Consider the following 18,971-nt stretch of genomic DNA (forward strand, 5'->3'; position numbering starts at 1 on the left):
TTTTCTTCCCATCTAGGATAATGCATTATAAAATAATTTTATTTTGTGTTATCATAGATCATAGAATCCCTACAGTGTGGAAACGGGCCCTTCAGCCCAACAAGTCCACACCGACCCTTACAGCATCCCACCCAGACCCATACCACTATAACCCACCTAATCTACACATCCCTGAACACTACGTGCAATTTACCATAGCCAATCCACCTAATCTGCAAACTTTTTGACTGTGGGAAAAAACGAGAGCACCCAGAGGAAACCCACACAGACACGGAGAATGTGCAAACTCCACACAGACAGCCGCCTGAGGGTGGAATCGAACCCAGGTCCCTGGCGCGATGAGGCAGTAATGCTAACCACTGAGCCACCATGCCAAAGTGTTTGCAGCCTCCTCAGCAGGGAATTGAACCCCGGTCTCCCGCGTGACAGGTGGGGACACTGACCACCATACTACCAAGGACGGTGCAAAAGCTGTCAGCTGCACTCAAGCCAGCTAGGATAATATAGTGTTGGATTCTCAATGTGATGCAACAATGGAACTAATCAAGCTCAACTTTAAGAAACTAAGGAAAACCAAGTGATTATCACATGCAAACTCAAATGACATGTGGCTGGAAAAGGAAGGAGTATTGGGAGGTCTTTATGACTTAATATCAAAGTGAGGATTTATGGAAATGGTTATTTAGTTCATCATGTCTTTGAATGAGCTTTATGAGCCAATGCTGTACTCTTCCATTTTCCCCATAACCCTGAATATTGCTTCTAAATAATCATCTAGAACCATCTTGAATGCTTCAGTTCCACATGCTTCCACCACATTTCCAGGCTGCATTCTAGACCTTAACTACTCACTGAAGATTGTCTTCGCAAATCACATTCACTTCTATTGCAAATTGCTTTATATCTGTGCCCTCTCATTGTCAATTCTTTTTGAGAGGGAACAATTTCTCATCCAAGTTCCTTTGCAGCCAGATGAGATAACCAGAACCCAGGCACCAGGCAAGCAACACAGCCTTCGGGACTCTTGATTCTGGCCATAGAGGACAGTGTCTATTCCCCTAAATATACTATCTCCAATTACAAATATATTTCTCCTTTTTCCCCTTCTTTTGAATGGCTCCCTGTACCATAGTGCTATGGCCATTTTGCTCATCCTCCCGACAGCCCCCACTCTCATTCATACAGGGAGCAAGAATCTCAAACCTATTAGACAATCTCAAGGACTGAGGCTCCTTCAGCACTACCTCCTGAATCCGTCTACTTGCCTTGCTTGTAGTCATACCCTCCTACTCCTGCACACTGACCAAATTGGAGGTGGTTAATCTAAGGGGCGTGACTGCCTTCTGAAACACAGCAGCCAGGTAACTCTCCATCTCCCTACTTAGTCACAATGTTTGAAGCTCAGACTCCAGCTCATCAACTCTGAGCCAAAGTTCCTTAAGCAACCAACACTTGCTACAGATGTGGTCACTATGAACCACAATAGAGTTCACCAATTCCCACAGCATGCAGTTACAACACATTGCCTGGTCTTGCATCTCTCTTTTAATTACTTAGTTATTAATTTGATTTTTAAAAATTTCGTACTGTTTTGTAAATAATTCCACTATTTACCTTAAATCTGAAAGTATCCTATAATATATACATAATATAGATTTACACCAATCCTGCTTCTAAAAGGAAGTGACAGTGTCAAGACTAAACTTCTTTATTGATAAAGTTCCAATCCATATCCATTATTCTACTTTATTTTTCCATTAAAACAGGCTGTCACCACATGTGATAGCTTCTGTCTTCTGAATGTGCAATGAGTGACTACGAATTCTTGCTGATATCAACCTCTGCCTTACTGCTTCCTTGCCTTTAATGATATATTTTCTCATAATTTAACCTCATCCTTCACAATAACTTCCCTCCCCCAACTACAGCTACTCTTTGATGATACCTTGTTTTCCACTTGCCTAAAAATTAACACCATTAACAGCCCTCCACCTCTTCTATCTCCTCTCCAAGCACTAAATGTTTTTTCTTTGGGGGCTTTTTCTTCAGTTAGGGCAAAGTCATTGATGAGATCAGCATTGAAGCACATCACTACTGTGTCTAAGCTGGAAGTAGTTAGTATGAACTCTTAGTTCCTGAAATAGTAAGAGTTCCATTCAGACAAGAAAAGTATTTTTAAAAAATCAGACCGTATGAGGAATTCACTGGTTGAACTCAGACACTACTACCAACAGAATGCTGCACAACTTAATCAAAACAAGTGTTACTGTGAATGAAAATACAAAATTCTACACCTCATAGTAAAACAGCAAAAACATTTACCTGTAATTACCTGAAATGTGAATGGAAATGTTTGTTGACATTTTTGTATTCCAGATTAATCGTAAAGTTGCAAAGATGTTATGCGATTTAGGTATGTAAATATATAACACCAATAAAATTGTTTGAACTCTACAGGTTCATATTTGCTCCCCTATGGTATCTGGCAAGAGCTGAATAACAACAACAGTAAAAAAAATTCTGGCATAGTCCCCAGGCAAACTAACAGTTCAAATGTGGCCTCAATATATGCCTGTAGCACATGAAAGAGGAATTACATTAAAACACAATAGGATGTGAGCCTATTGTAATTTAAGCAGCAAGTATACCTAGCATTCCATCACTCCTCTGAAAGGAGAAAAAATGGCATATTGTAGTTTGCAGTAGTAGTAGATTTAAGACTTGCAAAAAGTAATGCAAAGTAAAGATCCAGAAATTGCTTTGTGGGAGTCTGGGACATGCTTTTCGCAGCACAGATCTTGATAATTGACCTGATAACTCATTTAAATGATCTTCTATAATTTTGCAGTAGTTTTACTTTCCAAGGTTAAAATAATTTTGGTTGGGATAGTTAGAAATTTAAAACAAAATATTTTATTTGAAAATAATTGTTTGTCAGTATCAACGCAACGTTGGATTCAGTACAATCATTGTGAACCCAGTGTCAGACACATCATGGTAATTTGTGAATTGAAATGTTTTTCAACCATATTTCCACCTGGCAGAGAAATCTACATTTCCAAGATCAGACTGGTTCATCACCTTTTATTTCAGGAATCCATGTTAGTACACAGAAAGACTGATGATTATTCTGATATAAAAACATGCTTTAGCTTCCTATCCTCATTTTGTTCTTTGCTTACCATTTGAACGTAGACACCATATTTTCAGCAATGGGGTTCCTTTCCATCCAATCATTGCTAGACTCACCAAAGATCTGTCTTTGACCCCCCTCTGTTTTTTTATCTGCAAGTTGCCTTTAGCCATATCATCTGCAGGAATAGTAATCCCTTAACATCTACCTCATTGATGATATTCCCCAGCTACGATACCATTTTATCCTTTGTTCTGTTAGACTGATTGTCCTACATCCAATTTTGGATCAGTCGCAATTCCTTGCTGTTCAGTATTGGGAAGGTCCTTAGTCCATGCCACAAACTTCACTCCCTTGTTAATTGCTCTATCTGCACCACTAGCCACTGTCTTGGGTTGAATAAGACCATTCACAACTGTAGTGTCCAGTTTGACTCTTACGCTATCCATCACCCAAGACTATTTATCTTCTGAGACCCTCTGTCACTGAACCTTTGTACACCCTTTTGTCACCCCCAGACTCCAGAAAGACACGCTCACTGTTACCCCCTCCATAAGCTGTAAATAGTCCAAAATTCCACCACAGTTATCCTGTTCAGGAGTAAATCTTCCGCATTCATCGTCATTGTTTTGGTTGACTTTTATATTTGCACTTCTGTGCATTTTTGATGAAGGATCACATTCAAAATTTAACTTCTCTTATCCTCTTTTAGAAGCTGATCAACAGTCTGCATTTCAAACATTTCTGTTTTTAGTATCTTAATGTAGGCTAGAAATTGCCAGATTAAATTATGATAAGCAACACTGAATGCATTGTCATGATATTCCCTTGTTCGCTATTTTTAATGAAAGGTTTACCAACTTGAAATTAACCTGTTGAAGCATCCACTGAGAGATATGGTTTAAAAGCACCCTAATAATAAAAAAACAAACAGAAAAGTCAAATTACAGGATATAACCAAGTATTGCATGTGCACATGAACGGACCAGCACAGTACGACACTTTAGTGAAATCCTAACTAATTCAGGAGAAGTCACCATCAGTCTCACTCAGTATTTTATAACCAAATTATAATGATCTTGAAAATGCAATAATAGGAATGCTTTAGGAACCCTAAATAGAGAAAGTGGTAATTGTGATTCTTAAGAACCATCTCTTTTAAATTCTGTGCAACAATCAGAGGAAGAAAGTAACATCTGGTTGGTACCAACAAGCTCATGCATGTCTCCAAAAAATTTGTTTTGTTCCCACAGCTAATGCCTTTGTCTTCCATTTGTGTGGAAAAAGCTGATTTTGTTTCCAGTTAAACATGAGAAAGCTGACATGTGAATTAAACCACTGACAGCTTTAAGTGTTCCACTGTCATTGATTTTGTTTTGTATATGTATCAAGTTGTTTGGACACACCTCCATAGGACTTGAACTCCAATCTTCTGGCACAGAGCTAAGAACACGACCGCAGTGCCACATGACTCCTGCAACTGATATAGGTTGGATAAATATTGAAGAGCATCAAAGTGTAGTATGCATCAGAAGGTGCATAGTATGTCTCTATTTCTCTTCTGTCCTGCTTTCACACTGATCTCTGGAAGATTAGTTGAATGAATCAGAGTATTGTATTTTGTGATTTAATCATCTGATGGTATTTGCAGAAAGACCACGCACCTCACTGGCTCGAGAAAACAACTTCAGTGTAAAAATGTTCACGTTCCAGTTCTTCACAATGTTCTCATCGATCGTTTATATTGCATTTTTTCTGGGAAGGTGAGTACTGTATAGTGGACTTGTGGTCAAATCTGCTACTTGACAAACTGTGTTTAAAATTCAAGTGAACTATTACTACAGTTTCAGTCACAGGTATTCTCCTTGGAATTTTTCAAGTTTTGCAGTATGCAGTGATAATATGCAGCATGGTTAGAACACTTCTTTGAATCCGATTGTTTCCCTTTTCCTCCCCTGAGGGTGGTCAATGCAAAAGTGCAATGGGCATATTCATTATTTGAGCACTTAGGGAGCTGTTTGTGTCAATCCAGTATCCACGGTAAATAACATACTTTTGGGGCAAGTCACACTGATGCCACATTGGTGAAGGTATTAACAGGCCCAGTGAATGGTTGTTACAGAGCAGAAAGATCCTCAATCTGAATGCAATGTTGATTCGATATCACTGTTGCTATTTTGGAGCTCACTTTTCCGGTTAACATCTTATCTCAAACTGGCACAGCTAAAAGTGTTCAGAAACCGAAAGGACTCCTCCACCTCCCACCAGTACAATGTATAAAGATCATCAACTACCTACATGTTAGGTGTAATTTCTTCCAAGTGGTGCTTAAATTCTACATGTGTTTTCTGTAGTAGTTCGCAGTTGCAGAGGTCTGCAGGGAGTTGTATGGCATGTTATAAATTAGTTTTTTACTGAGTTCAAGGCTTCTGCACAAAACTACCTGTTTCAAGACATTGGTATACCATTAGTCATTCTTCTTGGATTATAGAATTTCTTTGGGAATAGAGAAAGGCCGTACAGAACAGGAAAACTGCTGGACGAGAAACGAAGAGGGGAAGATGTTCCCAGCAGGAAACTGATATCCTCACTTAAACCTGTCACCTGTTACATCTACACTACAACCTCAGATCAGGGAAAGGATGGCCCTGTCAGTGTTTATGAAGATGAATATTGTGATAAATCCCTGGCTTGGAATTGATATTTGGAGATGATATTTGCAACATCTTGCATATTAGTTTTCACTGTTGTCTGAGGAAGGTCAGTAATACTCTCTATTCATTGAGAGCTAACTACATTTAATTCCCTTCTTCCAGAGAAAAGTTGTTGGAATGAAGATATGGCTTCACTAGGATTGCAATGTGCCATTGATGGCTTACACATTACTTTGTGGGTGCTGCCTTGACAGCTCTGTCCTATACAGAACCGAAACAAACTGCAGCTGTCTGTTTTGTAGTGTGTTGGAGGCTCCAAAGAATGACTCTTGGGCATCAAGGGCTATCTGTGACAATATGCTCAACATGGATACAAACATGTGAGTTAGGAGCAAGAGTCTTCCATTTGGCCTCTTATATTTGCTCTGTAATTTAGTAGGATTATAGCTGATCTGATTGTAACCTTGCCTCCCTGCTTTTACCTTTCACTCCAAGAATCTCAAAAGCTCTGCTTTCCACACCCTTTTTGAGGAAGAAAGTTTCAAAGACTAATGAATTTCTGAGAAGAAATTTCACCTCATCTATGTATTAAATAGTGACCCCTTATTTTTAAATAAAGATTCTCCTACAAGTAAAAACATCCTCTCCACATCCACCTTGTCAAGTTACCTTCGGATCATCAGTCAAAGCAGTGCTACAGTACAGGATGTGTTAAAGCTGGTCAGTGGAATGCTGAAGGTTCTAAATCTAATGCCCTTTAGAAATTTAATTCTTCTATTCTTACATGTTTTGGCTTGGCCTACGTGAGACTTTGCCATTCAGTTCAAAGAGAATTAGGGATGGGCAATATATGTGGGCCCTGCCATCAACAGCCATATCCCATGAACAAACAAAAAATGCTGCCTGGAGGACTCTGCAGGAGCACTTGGCAGAGTGGCTCAAGATTCATCATGGCCTGCCTCGTGCTGTATAACTTTACCACTGTGAGTAGACTGCCTAAACTACCAACTAAATAGTGAACATGTCAGGAGCAGGAACTAGAAGAAGAAGGAGAGGAAGCAACCTAGACAGCTTCTTTCTGGCTATACTTTCATGAGACAACCATTGGAGTGCAATATGAATAACTGTGATCTCAATTTACCATCCAATGACAGTTACCATGGAAACCACTGCAAAAAAAAACAAATTTGTATGAAATCTTTCCACAAAAAAGTCCGCAAGTCATTCTTGTGTAGCACCTTAGCACTGTCTTCTATGTACCTTTGCCTGCCGTAGTGCTATTATGCAGAAATACCTCAGTGGCTACAGCAGGGCAGCTAAAAGGCCACAAAACGTTCAGTGTAGAAGACTGCAAATGACCTTGGAGGTTGATAGTGAACAACTTTGATGGCAGCAGAGTAGGGCTCCTGATCTGAGGCTTGTCCACACCGAATGCTTTTCTGTTCTTTCTTTTCTCACTTTTTTTCCTTTTTTTAGTTTGTTTTCTTTTCCACCTTACCTTCTGGAGGGAGCTCGGTTGTGGAATCAGTAGCTGAGGGCCTGGAGCGGGTCTTTGGCGCATGGCAGCTGATGCAGTGTGCTGCGGCTTCTTCAAGGTCCAGAGCATGGAAGCAGTTTGGTTACTCAGTATTATGCTGGATTGGGATTCAAGCGATCTGTGACAAGGTGGCTGATGAACCCGGATGGCAGTTGGCGGCAAGGTGTCTAGTGAGTTGGGCTGGACTCTAGTGGTTGGCAGCGAGACGACATTGCGGAGGAGTGCGTGCCCAGCGCAGAGTAGACTGATTCAAGCAGGGGAGAGATTGAGCGCAGTGTGGAGGAGATCAGACCTTCGTGGGGAGTGCGAGCACTTGTAGGGAAGCCCAGCATAGAGTGTCAGCAGACACATGGCTAAAAAGTACTGTAATTCTTCAATTTTTCTACTTCATACTAAGAAGGACTATAATGTTTAACATCTAACTTATTTCTTTATTTTTCTACTTAGTAACTAAGATTTTGTATCTAGGTACCTTTGTATCTAAGATGGCGTCGGGAATGGCAACTTTGTGCACTTTTCACTGTACTCGTACCCCTGTACTTGAGTACACATGACAATAAACTGAATTCTAATTCTAATTCTAGTTTTTGAGCTTAGAAAGACTAACTGTGTACTATAATATTATGGCATGTGAGCTGGCTGAAAGACAACAGCAGGGACACTTCTTCAGCAAATGGAGAGTTGCAAATAATATTGGATAATGTACAATCATCACTGAACATCCTCACTTCTGTCTGTTTTTTGAAGAGAAAGTCATTAAAGCAGCAGAAGATGACAGTTATGCCCCATACTGAAATACTTGGCTTCCGACAACCACAAATTAAAAGAACCTCCATAATCTCTGTACTATTTCCTGAACCTTATGCAAATTGGAATAGGGCAAAGCAGATTAGAGAGATCAATACATGACTCAATAACTAGTGTGAGAGAAGTAGATACTAGTTTGTGGGCACTGGCACCAGTACTGGAGAAAGTGGATCTGTAACGTTGGGACAATCTCCACCTGAATCAAGATGGTGTCTGTGTTCATGTGAGCTGCATTACTAGGGAAATAGACAGGATTTCAACCTAAATAGCGGAGGGAAGGGATCAAATTTTGGAAGATGCAGTAGTCTACTCGAAGAGTACAGACAAGGTAAGAAATATAGGTATTAATATAGGAAATGATAAACAGACTGTGACAGGAACTAAAGACTTTGGGCTTAACCTCTCCAGACACTAAATGGTGTAGGCACTGACAAAAGTTGGGCAAATCGTGTGAGATCAGCTGTGAAGAGCCTTCTGCCATCAAGAGCAAAAGTCTCATTTCTCAAACAAATGTTGAAAGGCGAGTCAAGATTCTTTCTAGTGATCAGCGAGAAGCCTATTTGCATGCATTATCATCCTCATCATTACTTCATCCTTCTCATGGACGTGCAGTTTCCCATTCTCCATCTGCCAGATAGAAACTAATTGTTAAATTCACAGCATGAAAGACAGAGTTACCTGGCAACTCCAGCTCGCCATTTGCTCCTCCAGCCCTCCATCAGTTACCAACATCGCTGGGCACACTCCATGGACAGTGACTATATGTTGCCCATGTCAGCCTAGCAGGGTGTCAATTATCTTCTAATGTATCTAAGGCAAATAAGACAAAGTGTGCAGAGCAGCTGCAGACCACCAGTGCATGACTGGGTACATGGATGGGCTTCACTGTCACTAGGAATCTTGTGAGATGTCAGCAGTGGTCAGTAGTTCTGCCTGTGGCGAGTTAGAGGATATAAGGAGTGGGTTCTGGATGATCTAGTGTTGAATTGCAAAAGGCTAGTATGCAGGTACAGCAAGTAATTAGGAAAGCTAACAGAATGTTATTGTTTTTGTGATGGGAATTAAATACAGAAGTAGGAAGGTTATCCTTCCGTTATTTGGGGTACAGCTGAGACTACATCAGGACTGTGGTACAGTTTTGGCCACTTTATTGAAGGAAGGATGTCAATTCATTGGAAGCAGTTCAGAGAAGGTAAACCAGATTAATACCTGGAATGGTCTGGTTGCCTTATTTGGAAAGGCTGAACAGTCAGGCTTTTATCAAAGGTCTAGGCCCGAAACGTCAGCCTTCCTGCTCCTATGATGCTGCTTGGCCTGCTGTGTTCATCCAGCTCTATACCTTGTTATCTCAGATTTTCCAGCACCTGCAGTTCCTACTATCTCTAGGCTTTTATCCACTGCTGTTTGGAACACTGAGAAGCTACTTGATTGAAGCATTTAAAAATCTGAGGGGTCCTGACCAGGTAGATATGGAGAGAATGCTTCTTCTTTTGGGAGAATCCAGAACCAGGGGTCATTATTTAAAAATAAGGTGTTGCCCATTTAAAGCAGCAATGAAACAATTGGTTTTCTTTCAGCCGGTCGTGAGTCTTTGGAACTCTGTTCTTGAAAAAGTGGTGAAAGCACAGAGCTGAATCTTACAGGGATGTGAGCGATGTAGACAGTGGTGAGAAACATGGCAGAAGTGTGTAAGTCCAGTGAAGTGCATCTCAATGTCAGCAGGAACTCATTGCATCTTTTGACTAAGCTCCATGCATTGAGGCAAGATTTCTGTTAGGCAGAGGTGATTTTACAATTAAGGCGATTATTGCTTATTAATGATATCACTAATTTCACTTCTTGCCTTATTAATATGTAGCTTCCTATCTACCATCTGCCATGACCAAATCAGATGCTGTGAATTCTTGTCATGGAAGTTAGAGCAGGTAACTGGGAACTTCAACTCACTGTTAGCCATCCATTCCGCTTACCACACAACAACATCTCAGGGCATGGTGCATGGACACCAGCTACATGTACGTCTTGTTCATGGACACTGGCATCAAATAATTGCCAACTTTGCAGGCTCTGCATGGCACCTCTATGATCTGCACGTTTAGAAGTACACACCTGCATTGCAGTGCGCACATAGCACACTGAAGGACTGCTACAAAGGTACTTTGCACACAAGGAAAGGCAACCACTTCATGAACTGGATCAGGCTACATCTCAGGGCTGCTTGCTTGCTCGCTTAATGCTCACTCACTTTGTGCCTACCTACATGTTTATAGCATCCGTATCTTGCAATGCTGGTTACCACATTAATGCTTCAAGCAGAACCAAAAGTTATCAGAGCTGCCGTACTGACATGCCCTTCTGTGCAGGCCTGCAGGCTGTTTGACATGCTTCTCAGTAGAGTTTTGTGGCCAAAGTGCAGGATCCAAGACTGCTTAATGCTAGGAAATTGAAGGGGTGAATGCATGATTCATGTGTTTGTAAACTCCAGCTACACTAAATTTGCAATAATTTCATTGTGCTTTTGCAATGTATGTAGAATGGAACGTTTTGCTGGTCCTGGCAAATTGAACATTGGCATTTCAATGAAGTTAGCAGCAATTACTTAAAAAGAGGTGAAAGTTGGCCAAAAGTGGCCCATATTGTGAATTCTGCAAGGGTGCTGTGTGAGATGGAGACAACTGTTTCATCATCCATCAGGTAAGTATTATGATGGACTCTGCTGAATGCAGAGGTTTTATGGCTGATGTGGCTCTGGGATGGGAAGGGTATCAGAGTACAACAGGAGTTCCTTTTGGTGGAATGTGTTGATCACTCAGATGGCATGGCACCCTCACTAAGTTGATGCACATGTTGAGGCTGAAACTGAATTAACAATGAAGACATGGCTCTTGTCATTGGGGCACTGTGTGTCTCCCTATATGGAGAAATGTGTGCAGCCTCCATCTGCAGGCCTGTTCTTGAGGTAAGAATCTGTCTTGGTCCTTATATTCCCAATAAAGGTAATTCCCAGCACAGTTTGGATGTTGGTTGCTGCAGCTGCCTTCCTAACAAGACAAAGGCAGATGCAGGAGGACCATGTCCAATGGCAACCCAAGGCCACGATGGGCCACTCAAATGAGGAACAGGTCACAGCCGCAAAGCTCCTCAGGATGTGTCAGGTCCACAGGAGGAGGAGAGATTTCGCTTTTTGACTCCATTTCATGGGGATGAGCAAGCTGCAGTGTCAACACAGGTTCCGAATGTCTCGGGACACTATGGCTGAGCTATGGCATGTGCTAGACTGATACCTGAGACCTGCAGGAATGGGGGGCCATCCTCTCCCAATGGCTGTGAACGTAAGAGCTGTGTGAAACGTATATGCAACTGACTTCTTGTGAGAAGCAATGGATGACCTCAGTCGTGCACCCACAAATGCATCAGGACAGTGAGCAATGTTATCTGTGCACAATCACAATGTTATCTGTGCCAGATCACAATAGTCCATTTCACTCCCCCATGACAAGGTCAGTGCTGCAACCTGAGCAGTAGGATTCAGAAACATAGCTGGCTCCCCACACCACCTACCCCCCCACCCCCGATCAGAGCACCATCAACTGCACACATGTCACACTGCAGGGGACTTAACACTGTGGGATCCATCATCAAAAAGGGATTCTATTTGATTAATATGCAGATGATCTGTCATCACTGTTATCACGTTGTCAAGGGTATCCACTACCTTGGCAGCTGCCATGACTCTTCCACCCAGAAGTACTCTCATATACCTGGTGTGTTTGAGGATCCAGGAGCCGTATGAAGCTGGTTACTGGGGGATAAGAGCTACCCACTGTGATTATGGCTGATGACAACACTGCACAATGAACAACTCCCTTACTGATGCAGAGCACAGATATAATGTGGCAGGGCTTTGAATAGAACCATGGTGGAACAGACAATAAGGAAGATGCAGTTCCACTGCTTGGACTACTCTATGATGCCCTCCAATATAGTCTGGACAGAGTGTACCGCATCATCCTGATGGGCTGTGCTTTGCATAATTGTTGCAGGCAACTAGATGACTTGCTGGATGCTAAGAACCAGGGGAATGGAAGCAGTCTTGCAAGGAACAGGACCGGGACACTGGGAGGAGGAACTCCTACTTGTGCATGACAGAGTTCAGCTGCATTGGTTACTACAGGTCAGATAGTATTTGATTGACACCCACTTCTAATAGATTGGACGACTGGTGCAGCAAACAGTCATGGAATATAGTATAGTAGTCAGTCATTATGCCAGCATTTAGTTTGCATTGTGAAGGTTAAATGCTGCCTCCATTTGCTTATTTGTTTTAGCTGATTATAAATAAAAGCTCATTTTTCACAATTGTCTGATTGCTTGATTGTATATGATGTTCCCCCACTGAGCAATGACTATGTGCGGGTTTGCAATGGGCATTGGGAACACAGTTGCTGTGACTTAGCAACATCCCACCTAAAAAAACCTCTCTAAGGGCAGGAAACTGTACAGCCTGGTGGTTAAACAGCAACCAGGCTGACAGAGTGGGGTTGTATGTGTGACGGAGTGCTGCCATGAGCAGCATGGCTTTATGGCTGCTGTGCTATTACATTGCCAGTGAAAGGCAGTGCTGGATCTTAATGGTTGTCTGGGTGCATAGCGGTTGTTTAAAGATGGTGCAGGTGCCAGGAATGTCAGTCTCTTGGCAGCTATTTGATGAGTGATGAGTTGTTTCAGGAATGACAAGTAGTTGGATGGGGCAAGACTCAGATGAGTGGAGCCCTGTGGGCACAAGGTAGGTAGTTAAGGAGATGAATTTGGTAAGATACAATGAGAAATCTTGTTACGCCTTGCACAAAGAAGTAAAACTTGACAAAGTTAACACTTGGCCAGAAAAAAGTACAACTTTCAGCCCAGAATCTTTAAATATTTTAAGGCAGAGTTGGATAGATTATTGTAAGCAAGGGGTAAAAGATTAAGGAGGAAGATGGGAATGTGAAGTTCACATTATAATCAGATCAGCTGTGATCTTGTTAAATGGAGAGGGTGAATGACCTATTCCTGCTCCGAAATCATATTGAACCATCTTCCTTGGTGGTTGGCATGACTGCAACTCATGGAAAATTTTTGTTCTGATTTCCAATTGACTTCTTAGATTCCTGAAGCCACACATGGTCAAATGTGGCCGTGATATCCAGGACAGTCACAACTAGCCCCTGCCTATTTAGTAGCTGTGATGGAACAAGGCACATATTCTGAGGAAGGGTCACCAACACTGAAATATTAACTCTGATTTTTCTTCACAGATGCTGCTAGACCTATTGAGCTTTTCCAGCAACTTCTGTTTCTGTTCCACATTTTCTTTGCTGTGTCCAGTGTACTCAGCCATTTCTTGCTATTACGTGTGGTGGTCACTTACAGTTCACTCAGACAGTCGGAGTTGTTGTGGCAACTTGCTTTTAAATGTGCATGTTTTAGTCTGGAGCTATGGATGTCCATGTTAGAGATTCCAACATTCTTTCTGTCACATGGATGACCAGGAATCTTTCCTGCTCCTATGGCCTGCCATTGGTTTGTGTGGAAAGGATTTGAAAAATTGATACTCTACCTGTTTGGTTGCATTACGCATCTTTCTTGGCAATCAGATCCTGGGGTTGGAGTTCAAAACCAGAGCCTCTAGCTCAAAGGAAGTGACACTACTGACACAAGACCTCCCTTTTAACATACAATGTAAATCAAATTATCTGAAGAATGGCTTCTGTAATGTTGGGAACCTTGGAAAGAGGCTGAGATTGATCATCTATTGGCAAACCTTGCTGAAGATAGTTGTAAATGCTTCAGCTTTCTTTCTTGCACTTATCTGTTGAGCACCCCATCACAGTGTTTGTGGAACCTCCTCCTCCAGTTAATTGTTTAATTGTCCACTATCATTCGCAATTAGATGTGATCTGATCTGTTGGTTGCATGATCAACTTAGCTCTGTCTACAATACCTTGCTTCTGCTGTTTAGCATTCATGCAATCCAAAGTTGTCACTTCACCAGATTACCACCTAAATTTTAGTATGCCACCTTTTACTCTTGGCATGCTGTCCTGCACACCTTGCTGAACCGGGATTGGTCCCATGCTTGATGGTAACGGTAAATTAAGGATATGGCAGGATATGTGGTTGAATACAATTCTGCTGCTATGGTGGACCACAATGCTATTTGGATGCTTAGTTTTTAACTACCAGATCTAGTCTGAATCTATCCCATGATAGTAGTGCACACAACACAATGGGGATGTCCTCAATTTGTACATGTAAATTTATTGCCATAGGAACTGCATGGTGGTCATTCCTACCAAATACTGTCACGGACAGCTGCATCTGCAACAAGTAAATTGGTGAGGATGTGATCACGTAGATTGTTCTCTCTGGTTGATTCTCTCATATTGATACTGAGTAGTCCTTAAGTTTTATTTGTCTTTGACTTTTCTGTTGAATTTTGATCCAATTGAGCAGCTTGCTAGGTCATCACAGGAGGCAGTTAAGAATCTGCTACATTGATATAGGTTTGGAGTTACATATAGATGTGAGGAAGATTTATTTCCCTAAAGGACATTAGTGAACTAGATGTTTTTTTTTTTAAAAGGAATCTGGTAGTTTCTTGATCATCATTACTGAAATCAGTTCCTTTTTCCAGAATCATTTAATTAAATTTTAATTCTCCCATCTACTGTGGTGAGATTTGAATCATGTTTCAGGAGCTTTCATCCAGGTTTCGAGATTATTTGTCCAGTAACAAGTACCATCGCTACTCATTTTACAATGTAAATGCACTGAATTGTGATTGCTGTTGAATAAGTGTGCAATGATAGTGTTGGGCTCTATGCACATACAATAATGGCTGGCTGTATATTAGCCATACAAGTACTGTGCACATTGAATTTGGATTGCAAGGTCACTGTTTAAAGTGGTAGTGGTGTCAGTGGGTTTAATGCATAGAAACTCTACTGGGACAGAGACACTGATATTACAACTTTGCTGTGATACTTATATCTAAACATCATTAGAGAACTTCTATAAGAGTAAACAACTGTAGTTGCTGGCAATGAGAAATAAAAACAGAAAATGCTAGAAATACTCAGGTCTGGCAACATGTGTGGAGAGAGAAACAGAGTGACATTTCTGGTCAATGTCCTTACATGATCACCCTGAACTCTACTTCTCTTTCCACAGATGCAGGAAACCTGCTTAGTATTGCACCATTTTCTGTTTTTATGAGAGAAACTCCTTTTAAGGTACCTTTGGTAATGCACAGTGTTGGTGAAGTTGGGTAGAGTATTTGTGGAATAGAAGGCAGGATGTTAGAATTTGATGTTTGTAAAATGATAGTGGGAAGAGTGCATGGTGCCTTTAAAAGATTGTGTTTTTTCTAGGCTTGGAGATTTTAAAAAATGTGCAGGTGCATAGAGAGCTCCTGAAATTGAAGCATTGTATCAAAATGCCATGCGGTTAACAACACAGGCAGTAGTTTATTTCATTACTAAGGAAAGCACTTTGAAAATCAGCCAATTAATTTAAACCAGGCACTTAGAAACTAAAAACCAATTAAATTTAAATCTGAAGGTTTTGACAACCTAGGACCAATCCTATTGTAAGAAAATAATAGGTCATTAAGGATAGAAAAGAAAAGGGTATTTGAAAGTCAGTGTGAAAGCAACTGCTATCTAATAGAGTTAACAACCCTTCAGCTCAAAAGAAAAAAAATCACTGGCTCTCACAGAATTCTCTAAGCTCTTAGAGTACCCATCATCTAACTAAAAGTATAGCAGCACTCTTACCTAATATTCCTGACACAAGAATTCGACAGAGAGAGGTGTTCCTGTCACAAGAATTCAATGGAGAAAGACATTCTGGACTGAGAAGGTGGAGAGGGTGCAGAACATTCTGGAAGTATCCTGGCTGTAATTTCGAGACTAAGCTTTTAAGTTTTTTAAATTATTAATTTGGTTTATTTGTGAGACTTATCTATGTTGGAATAGGATGCCATTAGAATTTTGTTTTATTTGGGAAGTGTTAATAGTTAAGGGGAAATTGTTCAATTTGTTAGTAGTTCTGTTAATTTGTTTACTGTTAGAGTTAGATAAATAAATTGTTACTTGTTGATTGTAGAGTGAGTGAAAAGATTTCATTTCATTTAACCACTCCTTTATAAGAGACTGGGAGGTGAGAGGCAGGTTTTCACACTTCCTTTACAGGTTATGAGGTGAGGCGAGCTTCTCTGGGTGTTTCGATCTTAGTTATCAGAGAGGGGTCAACCTCTACTTCATAACAACAGCATGTTGCAGGAATGCATTATATATTAAGTGTGCAATAAAAATGCATTAAGGAGTGCATAATAGTACCAGACTGCTGAGCCTTCGGTAACCAGTTTGTTTCTCTGCTAGGATTAACGGCCACCCAAGTGATTATGTAAGAATAGCTGGACAGTGGCGACTGGAGGAAGTGAGTTGCAATTTTCTGACTTATTTTGTTCACAAAGGCTTAAGACACCATGTTACATATGATAGCAATGACTTCTGCTGGGACAAACAGAGCCTCTACTGTAATGGAGATATATTAGCCTTTGTTTTTCTCTTAATGTCACCTGATTTTCATTTGATGTTACAGGATGCACAAATGGGAAATTGAGTTGTAATTTGTGATGTTGGATTCTCGTCCATTTTTTTCACTTGCCTAATTTTCCACTATAACTTCAACTACAGACATGTTTCCCTGGATTGAGTTGGTGTATTTAATGGAGATGTTTGTGTCATACTCCTTATTTTACCTTATTACCTGTGAACAGATCAGTCTCTTCAAAAAGCTCTGATACAGTTACGAGTATCCCCAGTCTAAGCTCCTGGGCCTAAATTCCAGATCAGTCATGGTGAATTCTTCCAATTAACCTTTCATTTATTGCATGTTGTTGAAGAACATACCTACTACATTTGAATATATTTGCTGTCCTATAAACTTCCTTCTTAAAAGCAAGCCTATAGAGATCTGGCTTCCCAGGCTTTTCAGTGTCAGGGCAACATCTCCTGATCCCCCTGAAAGAAATATCTTCCTCCATATCTTTCATCCTCAGAATCTCCTGAACAAATGGGTTGTGAGTCAGCTCGTGCCCTATATCCTGGCTTGCTATGTGGTTTTGTAAAATCTATTTGTTCTTGGAATGTAATAGAGCTCCAGGTAGTGAGCTTTGCTCTTAAAGTGTGACAGTCCTTGTTTTGATGGTGCTCCAAATATGATAGGGAATTTTATGATTTTGTCTCTGCAACAATAAATAAATTGTATATATTTAAATCAGGTGTTCACTAGTAAAGCGACAGCTGCAGTAGAAATGCAGAGAAAAGAACCTAACCCTGTACATGACCTTCTTTGACCTTATGAAAGTCTTTTCCACTGTCAATCAGAAGCATTATGAAGAATCCTTCTCTGCTTTGGTTGCACCATGAAGTTTGTCACCATCCTTCACCTGCTCAATGACGACATGGAAGTCGTGGTAATGACAAATGGCTCCACCATCGATCCATTCCACATTTGGACTAGTGTCATGCAGGGCTGCGTTATTGCTCCAACATTTTTTTTGTCTACCTCACTGCAATGTTTCACCTCACCACTGATAAGCCCACACTGGAGTGGCGCTAACTTACAGAACCTGTGGGAAATTATTCAATCTCCTCCACCTTCAAGCCAAAACCAAAGTCATCCCAACAGTGGCATCGAACAACAGTACTCAGATGATGCTTGCGTATGTGCAATCTCAGAGGATGTACTCCAATACATCATCAGCACCTTTATGGAGGCATATGAGAGCATGAGTCTCAAGCTAAACATCTGCAAGATGCAGGTCCTCCATTAACCTGGCCTGGCATTGTGGAGTGAACCCCCGATCATCAAGGTCCACGGAGGAGCTTTGGAGAATGTTGACTACTTCCAATACCTCAGGAGTGCCCTGTTGGCCAAAGCAGTTATTGGTGAAGAGATCCAGCACCACTTCCAATGTGCCAGCGCAGCCTGAAGAAAAGGGTGTTCGAGGACAACAACATTAGATCCGACACCAAGGTCATGGTTTACGGAGCTGTAGTCATTCCTGCCCTCCTATATGGATCTGAGATGTTGACTGTCTACAGGAGAAACCTCTAGGCATGGGAGCAGTACCACTAATGTTGCCTGCACAAGATCCTGCGAATCCACTGGGAAGAAAGACAAACCAATACCAGCATCCTTGATCAGGCCAACATCCCCAGCATCGAGGCATTGACCACACTTGATCAACTACGATGGGCTGGGCACGTCACCTGCATAACTGACACAAGACTCCCCAAGCAGCTGCTCTACTCCCAGCTTCAAAATAGGTGAGCCCCAGGTGGACGGAGGAAACGCTTCAGTGATACCCTCAAGGCCTCACTGCCAAAGTGCAGCATTCCCATAGATACCTGGGAATCATTGGCTCAAGACCTTCCAAAATGGAGGAGGAGCATCCAGGAAGGTGTGAGCATCTCAAGACTTGCCATCAGGGAAAAGTAGAAGTTAGGCGAAAACAGCAAAAGGAGCATGCTGCCACAGCAATGCCCCACCCCTTCCTATGACCATCTTCTTTCCCAAATGTAACAGAGCCTGCAGTAACTGCACTGGTTTGTACAGCCACGTACGGCCTCACCCTGAGAATGAAAGAGAATCATCCTTGTCCGCGAGGGACCTCCAAAGATGATCGCTAGTAATGGTTTCCATGGTCTTCCTGTACTTATCCTTCTCTACAACAAACATCATGGGACTGCAGAGTTTTTTTTTGAACTCTGGTGAATAGCTGCATTGT

General features: G+C 41.4%; 1 protein-coding gene across 1 annotated transcript in view; it reads left to right on the forward strand.

The window, feature by feature from the left end:
- LOC109910660 (anoctamin-9) overlaps positions 1-18,971 on the forward strand; it is a 145,068-nt gene that overhangs the window by 90,457 nt on the left and 35,640 nt on the right. Inside the window, exons 15-17 of the mRNA XM_048607263.1 lie at positions 2,377-2,413; positions 4,785-4,896; positions 16,555-16,612. Of these exons, the coding sequence (XP_048463220.1) occupies positions 2,377-2,413; positions 4,785-4,896; positions 16,555-16,612 (207 nt within the window). The remainder of the gene's footprint in view (positions 1-2,376; positions 2,414-4,784; positions 4,897-16,554; positions 16,613-18,971) is intronic.

Source organism: Rhincodon typus, chromosome 17 (genome assembly GCF_021869965.1).
Source record: "Rhincodon typus isolate 14 chromosome 17, sRhiTyp1.1, whole genome shotgun sequence".
Lineage (NCBI taxonomy): Eukaryota > Metazoa > Chordata > Chondrichthyes > Orectolobiformes > Rhincodontidae > Rhincodon > Rhincodon typus.